Here is a 13,750-nt window from a genome sequence, read left to right on the forward strand (position 1 = left end):
AGGAGGGCAGGAAGGGAAGTTTAGTCCTGGTACCAAGCCAACATTTTAGGAATATTACCGGCAATGGCTGCTTTGAAAAAAGCAGTCCTAGGGGCATAAGAACATGAGAAGAGTATCATCCTTCTCTAAACTAAATGAAGACCTCTCTGCCCTGCTTGATCTGCCTTATCTAATTTATTGGATCTGTCTATCCACCCATAAATGTTCAGAGGAGGGTGGCCAGGGTCGAAGCGCCCAAGCTCAGAGATTTTGCTTTGTATGCAGAAAGGTCCTCTGCAGGGCTGGATTTAAGTTTGATGAGGCCCTTGGCTACTGAAGGTAATGGGGCCCTTTATATGTGCTGCTGTCCTTCGTCAACAACAAATTGTCTGTTTTTTGTGCTGAATATATGCTACATGATGATTTATGGACCTAATAGGTATCTAAAGTCGTTTGTGCATGTTGCCCTGCAACCAGTCCATGCAGAATGTAGGCACCCTATATATAGGAAGGAGCAAACCTGTGATATTTTAGGTAGCAGGCTAGCAGGCGAGGCCCATGACTTACATTAGGGGTCAGCAAACTTTTTCAGCAGGGGGCCAGTCCACTGTCCCTCAGTGCTTGTGGGGGGGCTGGACTATATTGGGGGGGGGAATGAATGAATTCCTATGCCCCACAAATAACCCAGAGATTTTAATTAAAAGGACACATTCTACTCATGTAAAAACACGCTGATTCCCGGACCGTCCGCGGGCCGGATTTAGAAGGCGATTGAGCCGGATCCGGCCCCCGGGCCTTAGTTTGCCTACGCATGACTTACATCATGGGAACCTACACAACACAAAACACTGCTACTGTATGCAGGTTTTATTTTATTTGTTTTTTATGTTATATTTTGGAAATGTACATCCAGGTGTTTTTTTCCCTTTAAATTTTTTTGGGGGGGCCCCAAGAGAGTTGGGCCCTAAGCTATAGCTTGTTTAGCTTATACATAAATCCGGCACTGGTCCCTGGGGTCAATTTGGGTAGGACCCCTTCGAAGGACCCTTTGCCCGAAACCAGTCACCACTGAGCTAGTTGTGACTTGGTATAATCTCCTACTTTGGAGGGGCTGTAGCCCAGCAGCCAAACATCTGCTTTGCACGAGCTCCTTAGAGAAAAATGTGTGGGACATAAATGCAAAAAAAAATAGAGGGGGGGTTGGAGTCATGTGCATGCATAAACACACATGGAATTGCGTTTGCGCACCTTGCGTCTCTCCTCTCGGCGCATCCACACCCGCATGGCGCTCTGTGCACCAACACCACAGTTTCTCGTCACCCTTTCTGAATCTGCCTTTGCCCTGCTCCCTTCTTTTCCGGCTCCGAGGACTCAGATGTGCCAAAAATAATGTCCATTGCCCATTTCGCAGCCTCTTTCTCCCTCAGGATCTGGTTGCCGGGGTCACCTCCCTCCTCCCCCCCCCCGTCCCAGGGGGTGGGGGGTGGGGTGGGGCAGAGTTCCCGCTAGACACAATTACAAATCCACTCAACCCTGCCAGACGCACGAACTCTCTCTCTCTCTCTCTTTGCAAATCCTGCATTATGCGGCATGCACACAAATTGCACAGAGACGAGGCCCTGGAAATTTCGTACGGTTCACGTTTTTTTTTGAAAAAAAAAGTTTTCAAAGAAGAGGGAGTCACACACACACACACATACACATACACATGAGCAAAACAGCTCTCTGCAATGGGCAATTTTTTTAAAAAAAACCCTCACTTATTAGATTTCCCACATCGTTCTCAGTTTCTGACCCTCCTTTCCCCTTCCCTGGATCCACCAAAATGCTTTCCTGGTTCTCCTTTGCTAAGAAACAAAAAGAAATCATTGTGTTAAGCGAATGCAACTCGTCCTAAATCATCCTTTTTTCTTTTTTTTTTTGGTGTGCTTCAGGTTACAGACTCCGCTAACCCAGAAATAGTACCTCTGGTGAAGAACTTTGCTTCAGGATGAGAACAGAAATCGTGCTCCGCTGGCAGCGGGAGGCGCTATTAGCTAAAGTGGTGCTTCAGGTTAAGAACAGTTTCAGGTTAAGAACAGACCTCCAGAACGAATTAAGTTCTTAACCCGAGGTACCACTGTATACAGGATTGTCTTCAGATGGTTCAGGGGATTGAATAACTCCATACCCTCCATCATTTTAGGACATTCCAGGATCAAATCAGAAACCGGGACGGCTTCTCTAAATCAGGGATGTCCCTGGAAAATAGGGGCACTTGGAGGCTCCGCGTATGATGATGCTTTAAGTGCAGTTTGCTAAAGGTGCTGAGAGTTGTTAAGAGACCCCCTCTTCCCCTCCAATACCCAGAGTTCCCTGGGGTGCTAAACCACACTGGGGATTTTAGCTCAATCAGCCCTGAGTGCTCACTGGAAGGACAGATCCTGAAGCTGAGGCTCCAATACTTTGGCCACCTCATGAGAAGAGAAGACTCCCTGGAAAAGACCCTGATGTTGGGAAAGATGGAGGGCAGAAGGAGAAGGGGACGACAGAGGACGAGGTGGTGGGACAGTGTTCTCGAAGCTACCAGCATGAGTTTGACCAAACTGCGGGAGGCAGTGGAAGACAGGAGTGCCTGGCGTGCTCTGGTCCAGGGGGTCACCAAGAGTCGGACATGACTAAACGACTAAACAACAACAGCAAACTCCAGATCCCAATATTCTCAGAGGGAAAGCCACAAATTTTAAGGCAATATGATACGGCTCTAAGGCATGGGATGTGGCCTCCTTTAAGTTTTGAACTGGACTTTTTGGGAGCCATTTTCGAAAGACACCTAAATCCCTCTTTGCGGGGCTCAGGCGCCACAGCCCCATGGATCGGTCCTGGTCCCCCAGCTGCGCCACAGCCAAGAGGAGCCCCTCTCAACACCCCCTCCCACCCCTGGCCGCAGCGTGGGAGCGGCCTCGGAGGCAGATGTCACATTGAAAGGCCTGACACCCTCCAGAAAAGAAGCTTTAAGCTTGCGAGACGGGCCGCATCTCATTAGCTCGCCAAAGGGCTGGGAAATGCACAGCGGCCCCCTCCCCGCCTCGCCCCCCAAACAAAGGAGAGGAGAGACGGCCCCTCACTTGAAAATGGCTTTGTCGTCCAGACGGGGCCGGCATGGCAATGGAGGGGGGCGAGAGAGCGAACTCTGCCCTTTCCCTGCGCCCCATAGAATGCGCCAGAGGAATCTGCGCACCCTCTCGCACGCCCCAAAACATATGCTCGCTCGGACCCTTGCTCTTGGCAGAGCTGGGAGATAACAGGAGGTCAGGAAGCAGGGAATTTAAAAGGAATCTGAAGGGACATGGAGACACCCCCCCCATCCTTCTGGATAGCCCCCTAGCCATCGCTCAGGAATACAGCACCTGCCTTGCAGGCAGAGGACCCAGGTTCTCCAAGTAAGGCTAGGAACTGTTCCCCACCTGAAAACCTGGAGAGCCACTGGCCTTTGTTCAAAAGATTGAGGACTAGAACCTTGCATTCTTTTTTAAGGGAAGGGTTGCAGCTGGCTGGGAGAGAATCTGCTTTGCCTGCAGAAGGTTCAGTCCCCAGCTTCTCCATGAAGGCCTGAGAGTTGTCCCTTCCCTGAAACCTTGGGCTGCCGGTCAGTGAGGACAACGCTGAGCTAGCTGGGTCAAGAGCCTGACTCAGGCCGAAGTGGCTTCCTCTGTTCCGAATGCCACAGAACACCTGCTATGCATGCAGAAGATTCAGTCATTCAGTCTCAGGCATCCGTGGTTAGAAGCAGGCAGGCAATGGCGAAGAGCCCTTATAACCTGAGCGGCTAGATGGATGCTGCCAGTCTGAGCAAGCAGTACTAGCCTAGGTGAATAAATAGGTCAACACCACAATTGCCTCATTACATAAATCATGTTCCAAATACCACAACACACACGTAACTGGCTGTAACGTAACATATATAATATATATAATAAAACTGTAATTGTCATATCAAAAAATTGCAAAGCACAGTTCCTGGTGGCAATAACATATCATATTACTATTAATATGTTTTGTGTGTGTTGTGGTATTCTGAACATGATTTACGTAATGAGGGGGTTGTGGTGTGTGTTGACCTAGCCATTTGCCGTGGCTGTTTCTATTGGTATAATTTAGGTAATTAATGATGTTACATATTAATAGTTTGATTATTACAATATAAAAAGTGGAAACAGCAATGGCTATGTGTTGTGGTTTTCTGTAGGTGAATAAATAGCCTGACATACTCTATGTCACCTTCCTAATGTTCCTTTCATCTCTGCAATATATCGTTTTTAATTCTATTCATTGCATTTCTATGGCACCTTTTCCTCCAAAGAGCTCAAGGGCAGCTGCATGGCACAGGGGGAATTCGAACCCTGATCTTGCCCAGAGGCTCTAACCACTGTGCCACACTGGGAGAGGGACCCACTGTCCCAACAGCCTGACTCCCCCCACCCCCTTTTTAATCTAGGCAGCGGGCCTCTAAGCCATCCCATTCTGCACCTGAACACTTCTGATAGCTTAGGGGGCTGACCCCCACGCCGAACACCTCTTTGCCTCTTAACAATGGACTGATCCTCCTATTTTCCACTTTCGGCTCCAAGTCCACATTCATGTTTCATCCTAGAGAGAAGAAATCGAAGGGGATCTGGCAGCAGAGTGTGTGTGAGGGGGTCATGACCTCTGCCCTTTCACCCCGCAAAGTCAAGTGTGCCATTCCCAGGTGGGACGTGCCAGCCAAACCTCGGAGACTCCATCTTCACCCACCTTCTCGTCGCACCCTTGACCTCTCCTGCGGACCCTCGAAGAGCCACAGCTCATGTGCTGGAGGGGGTAGAGGAAGGCTTAAGGGACGTTCCTGTACCCCTTGACTCCCCAACACAGACCGCTGCTTTCTTCACACACACACACACACACACACACACCTTTGTATGAAAACAGAGCCCTGGCAATTCCGAATTCACCGCCACCGCAAGGGGTCCATTTGGCCGACGCCGTTCTCCTGACAGGGTAGTGGGGTGGCTGTTTTGGTTTTTTTTTGCTCCCATCAATCACCCCCAGGCCCTTTTGTCCTCAGCGCATGGGTCATGGAATCGACCCCACATCTCTTTATCTGAGCCACGGCCCAGAATCGATGGCCGCTCTGGGGGCAGGTTCGATCCTGCCTCTCATCAACCCTTGAGATGAGAAAGCGGCGGGGGGGGGGGGAGAGAGAGGCAAGGAGAGGGGGCAGCGAGATGTTCTGAAATGAAACTGATATCGGGGACAAAACACCTTGAAGAGAGAGAGAGCCAAAACAAGGGGACATTGCAATTTCTGTCGAGCAGAAAATTGAGGAGCAGAGCTGTTCATGGTGAGGCGTCCAGGACTTTGTGTCCGGGAGGCAAAGGTCACGGGGGTTTGTAGCCGGACTTAGGAGGCCTTACGGACTCAGAGATATTTTACCAGCATAATCAGGGATTTTTCATAGGCAAAAACATGGTGGCAGATCAGGTCACCGGCCGACAGATTCAGAACCCCAGTAAAACATTTATGGGGCTCCAACAAAACCGCTTCACCCCTCTTGATGGCCTGTGTTGACATTGATGGTGGTGATTACTGGGGGGGGGGGGAGATTAATCAGTGTTAGGGTGGGGGGGTGAAGGCTTGTCTGTTGCAAAATCCCAAGCGGAGGGGAAAACCTCTTGCCCCTGACGCTCACATAGGCGAAGAGCCTTGAGGGGTTAAACCGAAACAATCCCACTATCCCCAGTATCCTGATTCCGTCAGCGTCCAGCCCGATAGTCCACAAGCACAATGGCAACAGCTCTCCCTGGGATCTGGCGTTCAGAGGCAGGCTATACCTGAACATGGAAGTTTTGTTTCCCATCTACCTGGGCTATTAAAATAAGCATGACAAGGAAGGTTTGGATCCTGCATATCCATTCTAGTCCACTTAGTGACTAATCGGATGTCTGCTGGTTTTATGGATTCGTCCACCAGGCATAACCCACATGCTCTCAATTCTGCCATAGGGACTAGAAACTTGGGGGTTTTTTATATATAAAAAAGAAAGCTGCCAATTTCACTTTCTCTCATTTGATCATTTTTTCCCAAACAGTTGCAATATCTCCATATCTCCACATCACTTTGAGGTGGGCGTGTTACTGGTTTTTTAATAATAATAATAATAATAATAATACAGTGGTACCTTGGGCTACAGATGCTTCAGGTTACAGACGCTTCAGGTTACAGACTCCGCTAACCCATAAATATTACCTTGGGTTAAGAAATTTGCTTCAGGATGAGAACAGAAATCGTGGTGCAGCAGCAGGAGGCCCCGTTAGCTAAAGTAGTACCTCAGGTTAAGAACAGTTTCAGGTTAAGAACGGACCTCTGGAACGAATTAAGTTCTTAACCCAAGGTACCACTGTAATCCTCAATGGGGATTTTAACCTAGGTGCTAGTCTGGCACTTTAATCAGCAGACTGCACTGGTTCTGGACAAACTAGGTGTGCTGAGAAAAGGGCATACACTTTGCACATGCTCAGAATCGCATGCTTTAATGTCTGCTCCACGCAGAACACCGCACACCGCCCGACACTCTCCCCACCGATGGCAGAAAGGACAAGGAATATAATGCAGGCTGAGTACGCTAGCCAGATACCACCACCCTGGTCCGCTGAGGCCCACACGCACCTTGAACCATGAGGATGCCCTGTGCCGTACGGCGAACCCTGGTGCCAGGCCGGTTGGCGGCGCAGACATAAACTCCGGCGTGCTTCACGGACACGTCTGAGATCATGAGGTTCCCAGTTCCCAGGACCTGGATCCCTTCGACGCCGATGGAACGTCCGTCTGTGAGGAGAGAGAGAGAAGGCGAGACATTAAGATTTGTAGGGACGGCGAGTGTGCCAGTGTCATGCAAACACGGACCTCTACAGAAAAGCTTCTCTCCCTCCATAATGGCATGAGGTCTGGTTACACAAATATGATTACTCTCTCTCAATTTCCCCACTCACCCAAGCGACTCCAAGACACGATTGGCCGAGGGTTGCCAGTAGCAATGCATTCCAAGATGGCCGTCTGGTGCACCGTGATGGTCAGGTTCTGCGGACCGGAGAGGATGACCGGCTCCTTGTAGAGCTTGGCCACTGAGACTGGTGAGAGAGAATGGAGGGAAAATGAGGTGGGTGCCTCGTCCCCCTGAACTTCTGAGCCCATCATTTCCAGAGGCACAGAAAGCAATCCGAGCTTAGCATCTGAAAGAGGCAGCTCTTACTAATCTGCCAGTTACGGTTTCCCTCGGTTCCTCGTTTTTCCTTGAGTCAGCCATAGGGACTGGCAACTTGGACCTTTATTTAATTAATGCTGTCTGTTCATTTTGGCTTCTTCTTTCCCCAGAGTTCAGTCCAGTTCTCGACATTTCCACATCAGCTTGCAAACTTCTTTTCTAAGCCCTCACACAAAAAAATTCTCAGTATTTTAGCGTGCGTTTCTCCTGATGGACACATATATTTTTTTCTTTGCCGTTCTTCCTAATGCAAGGCATCTTTCTGTGTTATTTGTATCCATTCTTAGCCCTGCTCAGAGTAGGCCCACCCAAGTTAACACACGTGCCCGATATAGGGTTCTACGTAGCAGCTCTACGTAGAACTTCATAGAATCATAGACTCTTAGAGTTCAAAGGGACCCCTACGGTCATCTAGTCCAACCCCCTTCAATGCAAAGGAATCTCAGCTATCGGAATCTCAACTTCATCAGATACAACCTTTGCTTTCGAAAGCACCTCAGAGAAACCCCTGCCCCACCTTGCCAGCTCCACGCCCTCCATCTCTAGCTCACTAGACCAGATACCCCCAAGGAAAATCAGCTGGCTTCCCTGCCTCATCCCAGATGTGATTCAGCTGTGGGTCCTGCATTGCAGAGGGCTGGATGGCCCTCGGCTGATTCTCACCGCTAATGCTCAGCATGGCTTCCTGGCTGTAACGGGTGTTGGCGATGTTGCTGGCCACACAGCGGTAGGTGCCCACGTCGGAACGCCGCACGCCTGTGATCTGAAGGATCCCAGTGGGGAGCAACGTGTACCTGGCGGAATCAGGAAGAGAGAGAATGAAACAGAGAAGAGGTCGGAAGTGGCTCTCCCGCCTTCCCTGGGCCAGTGGGCAGAGTGAATCCCCTTTGAAGGAAGGCTACAGCCTTTGGGACTTGGAGATGGCTTATGATGACCAGTGAAACGGATAACGTGGATAGGGGAAAATGGAAGGGAGAAGGGAAGCAGGACAAATCCACCAACTCTGCTAAGTGACTGGCAGCTGAGTGAGGCCCAGGACTTTGCCCCAAAGTCCTGCCTTGGTATATATATATATATAAATTTTCATTACATTTTCTGTTTCACAATTTCAAACCAACATTTTATAAACTTTAAACTATCCAATGACTTCCCTTCTTCTCTTTCCATTTTACATATCTTACATCTATCTGCATATTTTGTTATAACCATTCAAATCAATTTTCCACCCTTATACCCATCAAGAATTATTTACTCTGTTGAATTTATCTTAAGAGAAGAAGAAGAAGAGTTTGGATTTGATATCCTGCTTTATCACCAACCTAAGGAGTCTCAAAGCGGCTAACATTCTCCTTTTCCTTCCTTCCCCACAAGAAACACTCTGTGAGGTGAGTGAGGCTGAGAGACTTCAGAGAAGTGTGACTGGCCCATGGTCACCCAGCAGCTGCATGTGGAGGAGTGGGGAAGAGAACCCGGTTCACCAGATTACGAGTCTACCACTCTTAACCACTACACCACACTGGCTGCCAGCGTTTTCAGCTGTACGGCGCCATTTCCCATGTACTCAATAAACGTTTTCCAATCTGCTTTAAACGTACCGTATTTTTCCGTCTATAAGACACCCCCATGTATAAGATGCCCCCTATTTGGGGGGACTCAGATTTAAGAAAATGAGGGGAGATGTATCCGTCTATAAGACGCCCCCTAATTTTTGACATTATTTTTAAGGGGGGAAACCTAGTCTTATACATAGAAAAATACGGTATGTTCTTCTTGCTCTCTTATGCTGTATGTTAAACCTGCAAGTTGTGCATATTCTATCAACTTGAGTTGCCCGTCCTCTTTAGCTGGGACGTTGCTCCCTTCCAAAGTCCTGCCTTGTTGGTTATTGCTGATTCCTGGGACGTTTCCTTCCCTCACCTTACACTCACTCACCACAAACCAAATCCGTAACACACAAGTGCACCAGTCCCCTCCAACCGTACCACCAGCACCCCAGGCCCTTTCAAGAGCTCACCGGTAGTCATCCGTCAGCAGGGCTGTGCGGTTGCGCTCCCAGGTTATTGTGGCTTCGGGGACGCCCTGGATGAAGCACTGGAACCGGGCGACGCCTCCCTCTTCTACGGCCATGGATTCCGGGTGCATGTGGAATTTGGACAGAGCTGCGGGGAGAAACAGGGCACGATCACCACCGCCACCCCCAAGACGCATGCGGAGCTCCCCCAGCAATGTTGCTGGCATCATCTACAGTCGTACCTTGGGACTTGTATGTTTTGGCTCCCAAACGCGGCAAACCCAGACGTGAGTGTTCTGGTCTGCGAACGTTTTTCGGAAGCCAAACATCCTACACGGCTTCCGACTGAGCGCAGGAAGCTCCCGCAGCCAATCGGAAGCCGCGCCTTGGCTATCGAACGTTTTTGGAAGTTGAACATGTGGGGATGATTAAGGAGGCAGGAGAAGATATATTATTTAATGATATCCTTCCTAACTTGTGCTAGCAAGTTCCATATTCCAGCAAAGTTCCAAACATCCCCCTTTTTAAATTATGCAGCGATCAGCTTGTTCCTGACTTATCTGAGTCTTACTATTAAAGATCCCTTCATGGTAAAATCCCTTCTAATCCCTCTTAAAAAGAATAAACACAAGAATCTGATTAACGTTAATATAAAAGTAGTTTACTCACAGATTCATTCAGGTTCATAGGCATATCCCTGAAGGCAGACTTAGGTTACATAAAAACTAGAACTATTCCATAAAGGAGTTAGTCCCAACAAGTGATTGCGACTAAGCAGTCACTTCCCCAAACGCACAGCAACATACAAAATGGAGAGCACACACCGAACATGGAGGCCATGTGCTCCTCCGTGCTAGTACAACACAGCATACCCTCTTCAAGTCACATGCTGTGGAAGTCTGTCCCAACTCAGGAGGAAACAGGAAGTCTTCTCCTGAGCGGTACAAAACATCCCCTAAGATGTCCACTGTAGGAATGTTCTCCTTGACTGCTATAAGTTTTGCATCCCACAGAACGGACTTCTGGAACGGATTATGTTCGAGAACCAAGGTACAACGTACGTAGAACCGTCAGCATGCATGGCACTTTTGGGAGCGGAAGCCCCTGCCCCAAGGACATTACAGTCCATGTGGTGTAAGAGATGGAAGAAGAGATCCAAGACCCAAGGACGTTACAATCCAAACTTGGATTGGTGGGAGAAGAGTAATAATGGTCAGCAAGACAGTTGGAACAGAGGGAGCTGCCTCATACGGAGTCAGGCCATTGATCCATATAGTTCAGTATTGTCTACACCAGGTTTCCTCAACCTTGGCCCTCCAGATGTTTTTGGCCTACAACTCCCATGATCCCTAGCTAGCAGGACCAGTGGTCAGGGATGATGGGAATTGTAGTCTCAAAACATCTGGAGCGCTGAGGTTGAGGAAGCCTGGCCTACACTGGGTGGCAGTGACTCTCCAGGAGATCTCTCCCAGCCTTACCAGGAGATGCTGAAGATTGAACCCAGGTCCTTCTGCCTGAGGAGATTTCTGAGGGCCAGACAGAAAGGTCTGGAGGAGCTGAATATGCCCTCCCTCAGGCCTGAGCATCTCCACCCCGATGTATAAATTACAGAGTTAATAAAAAGCATGGAAACAAAACAAGAAAACACTCCCACCAGGGGTGGACTTGGGTAAATTTTTTGTAATGTGGCACCCTGTACAAGGCCAAAATTTGGCACCCTTCCAAAACGGATCTTCCCAATTATGGAACTTCTCCATTTTGGACCCTCTCGGCTTGGCACAAATTTGAACCCCCAAATGGATCTTCTCCATGATGGATCTTCTCGGTTTGGAGCCCCTCTTGACTTCCTCACCCATTGTGGGATAACTTCCCGCACCACCCTAAATCCAGCGCTGCTCCCAGCCTGCCCGCTGCACCCTTTTTGAACCCACAGAAGATAGCGCCAAATGGCGGCCATCTTGGCCGGCCCAAACTCACTCGCAATTTGCACTCGGGCCTTGCGGCTGACCAGCAGGCCGTAGCGGTTCTGGGCAGTGCAGCTGTACTCTCCGGCGCTGGAGTCGCTCGTGGCATTGGCGTCCGCCGCTCCGCCTCCCCGGGGCCGCCGGTGCACACTTTCCAGCCGCAGGGAGCCGTTGGACAAGATGGCGGCATGGCTGTCGTTGGAGAGGGCCGCCCCGTTCCGGTACCAGGTGATGGCGATGGGCGCCTCACCTTCCACTTGGCAGTGCAAGAGGAGCGGGCGATCTCGGATGGCGATCACGTCACTGGGCTCCAAGAGGAACGCCAGCTCTGAAGGGTAGGCCAGGCCTGTGAGAAAGAATAAGATTTACAGGCCTGGCAAGCCAGATTCCACCATCCATGGTGGTTGTTTGTTTGTTTGTTTGTTAAGCAACATGGTATTTTACTTATTTATTTATTTCATAAAATTTGCTTTGAGGGTTGTTGGGTTTCATTTTGCTTTCTTTAAAACCAAGTGGCATACACGTTTTATGAAATAAATAAAACTTGTATACCGCTTGATTGGAAAACAGAAAACCCTAAGCAAAACCTGAAAGAAATTTACAAAAAAAAGAGAAGAAAACAAATACAAGTATTATTTATTCGTTTGCCAAAGCCATTACCGACAACAAAATACACTGCACGGTTAAGACAATTGTTTAAAACCAGGTATTCTGATAGAAAAGAGTTTGCTCCTCAGAAGAATTTAACTGGTCGTCTCCACAAAATTTATATACTGCTTGATTGTATTAAAAAAACAACCCAAAAAAACCTCAAAGTGCTTTGAAAATGAAGAATAAAATTACCAGTAAAAACAGCTATTTGAAACATTTTGAAAAATAATTAAAATCAATGATAAGCTTTTTTTTTTTTAAGGCACTCTGCCACTGAGTTACAGCTCTTGCCCTTAAGAGAAAAACAGAACTTCTCTGTACTCAAGCAACAACAAAAACACCTTGTGCTTTCAGACTCTTGGGTCTATCTAGCTCAATATTGTCTACACTGACTGACAGCAGCTCTCTGGGTTTTCAGGAGAGGGGACAATCCCCAGCTCTACTTAGAGATGGCAAGGACAGAGCCTGGGACCTTTTGCACGCAAAACAGATGCTCTACCCCTTCCCTTAAATAAAATTGTAAGATTCTAGTCCTCATTGTTCTGAACTAAGAGATGATTTTTAAAAAGAGCAGAGGAAGATGGAGGGAGGAAAAAGTGAGATATAAATGCAGTAAACTAAATAGCAACAATGATAATTAATAACCAAGAATGATTATTATTTAATAATAATAATAATAATAATCCAGAGTCAATGCAAGGATGCAACAGCAACAAGCAAAGAGGTGACATTGCTCCTTCTCATCCTGCAATTCTCGTGCCAAGACCCCGTCTTCACTGCTCTCCCTACCCCCCCCCACAAAAAACCCCCTCATCCCCCTCCGCTTATGTCCCCAAATTGCCTCTGACTGCCAAGGAGCCTTGAACGGGAGTCTAAAATTAGCTCTGGGGACTTGGGGAAGAACAAGGGCAATTAAGAGCCTCTTGGCTTCCGAGTGGGGCGATTTCTATAGCTTCAAAGGGGCTAATCTCGCTTCCTTTCACCCTCACTTCCTGGCCCATACCACACCCCATTGGGGGTCGTCGTCCCCTCTCCCCCCCCCCCCGCCTACCCGCCCAACACATCCAAGAGGCATTTCATTCACAAGCCCTGTTTTTTGGCTGCAGACCAAAGAGGGCCAGCTCCATCCCTGGCCACACCCTCCAACAGTCGGGGTGTCTGCCAAAAAAAGGGACAAAAAAGGAGGAAGGAAGTTGGATTTGGGGTGAGGGGTGGGTTGGCACCACGCCGAAATGATGCGCTCCCAGCACGCTCTGCCACACGTCGGCTTGCGTCCCGGACTTGGAGGGGTTGAGAGCGTGTGGGCAAGGGCTCCAAGTCATGCACAGCTGGGGCCGGTGTGGTGCTTGTAAGGCAGTAATAATAATAATAATAATAATAATAATAATAATAATAATAATGTATTCTTTATACCCCACCCATCTGGCTGAGCTTCCCCAGCCACTCTGGGCGGCTTCCAATCAAGTGTTAAAAACAATACAGCATTAAATATTAAAAACTTCCCTAAACTGGGCTGCCTTCAGATGTCTTTTAAAGAGAGGGTAGCTGCTTATTTCCTTCACATCTGAAGAAGGCCCTCTGTCTGGTTCCCTGTAACCTAACTTCTCGCAATGAGGGAACCGCCAGAAGGCCCTTGGCGCTGGACCTCAATGTCCGGGTAGAACGATGGAGGTGGAGACGCAATGGATTTTAAGGCAGAGTTTTGGGGGCCCCACTCAGCCGAATGTGCAGAGGGTCCTCAGACACAGTGGGACAGGTTGGCAGCAGGCGTTGCGCCCTCTAAACATGTGTGAGTTGGCGATGGGGGCTCCATCACACCTGGAGCGTAACAAAGCTGACTTATAGGTGTCACACACACCCTGGGTC

The 13,750-nt window shown here is 48.8% G+C and overlaps 1 protein-coding gene across 2 annotated transcripts in view; it reads right to left on the bottom strand.

Annotated features, from left to right (window-relative positions):
• LOC128403689 (immunoglobulin superfamily DCC subclass member 3-like) overlaps nt 1-13,750 on the bottom strand; it is a 37,087-nt gene that overhangs the window by 16,646 nt on the left and 6,691 nt on the right. For both annotated transcript variants that reach the window (XR_008327995.1, XM_053368692.1), the window contains exons 2-6: nt 11,247-11,579; nt 9,273-9,417; nt 7,922-8,052; nt 6,987-7,124; nt 6,664-6,822 (exon numbers count right to left, since the gene is read on the bottom strand). Coding sequence is in view for 1 of the 2 variants with exons in the window: in XM_053368692.1 (XP_053224667.1) it covers nt 6,664-6,822; nt 6,987-7,124; nt 7,922-8,052; nt 9,273-9,417; nt 11,247-11,579 (906 nt within the window). In the remaining variant the exon portion in view is untranslated. The remainder of the gene's footprint in view (nt 1-6,663; nt 6,823-6,986; nt 7,125-7,921; nt 8,053-9,272; nt 9,418-11,246; nt 11,580-13,750) is intronic.

The sequence above is a fragment of the Podarcis raffonei genome, chromosome 16 (assembly GCF_027172205.1).
Source record: "Podarcis raffonei isolate rPodRaf1 chromosome 16, rPodRaf1.pri, whole genome shotgun sequence".
In the NCBI taxonomy this organism is placed as follows: domain Eukaryota; kingdom Metazoa; phylum Chordata; class Lepidosauria; order Squamata; family Lacertidae; genus Podarcis; species Podarcis raffonei.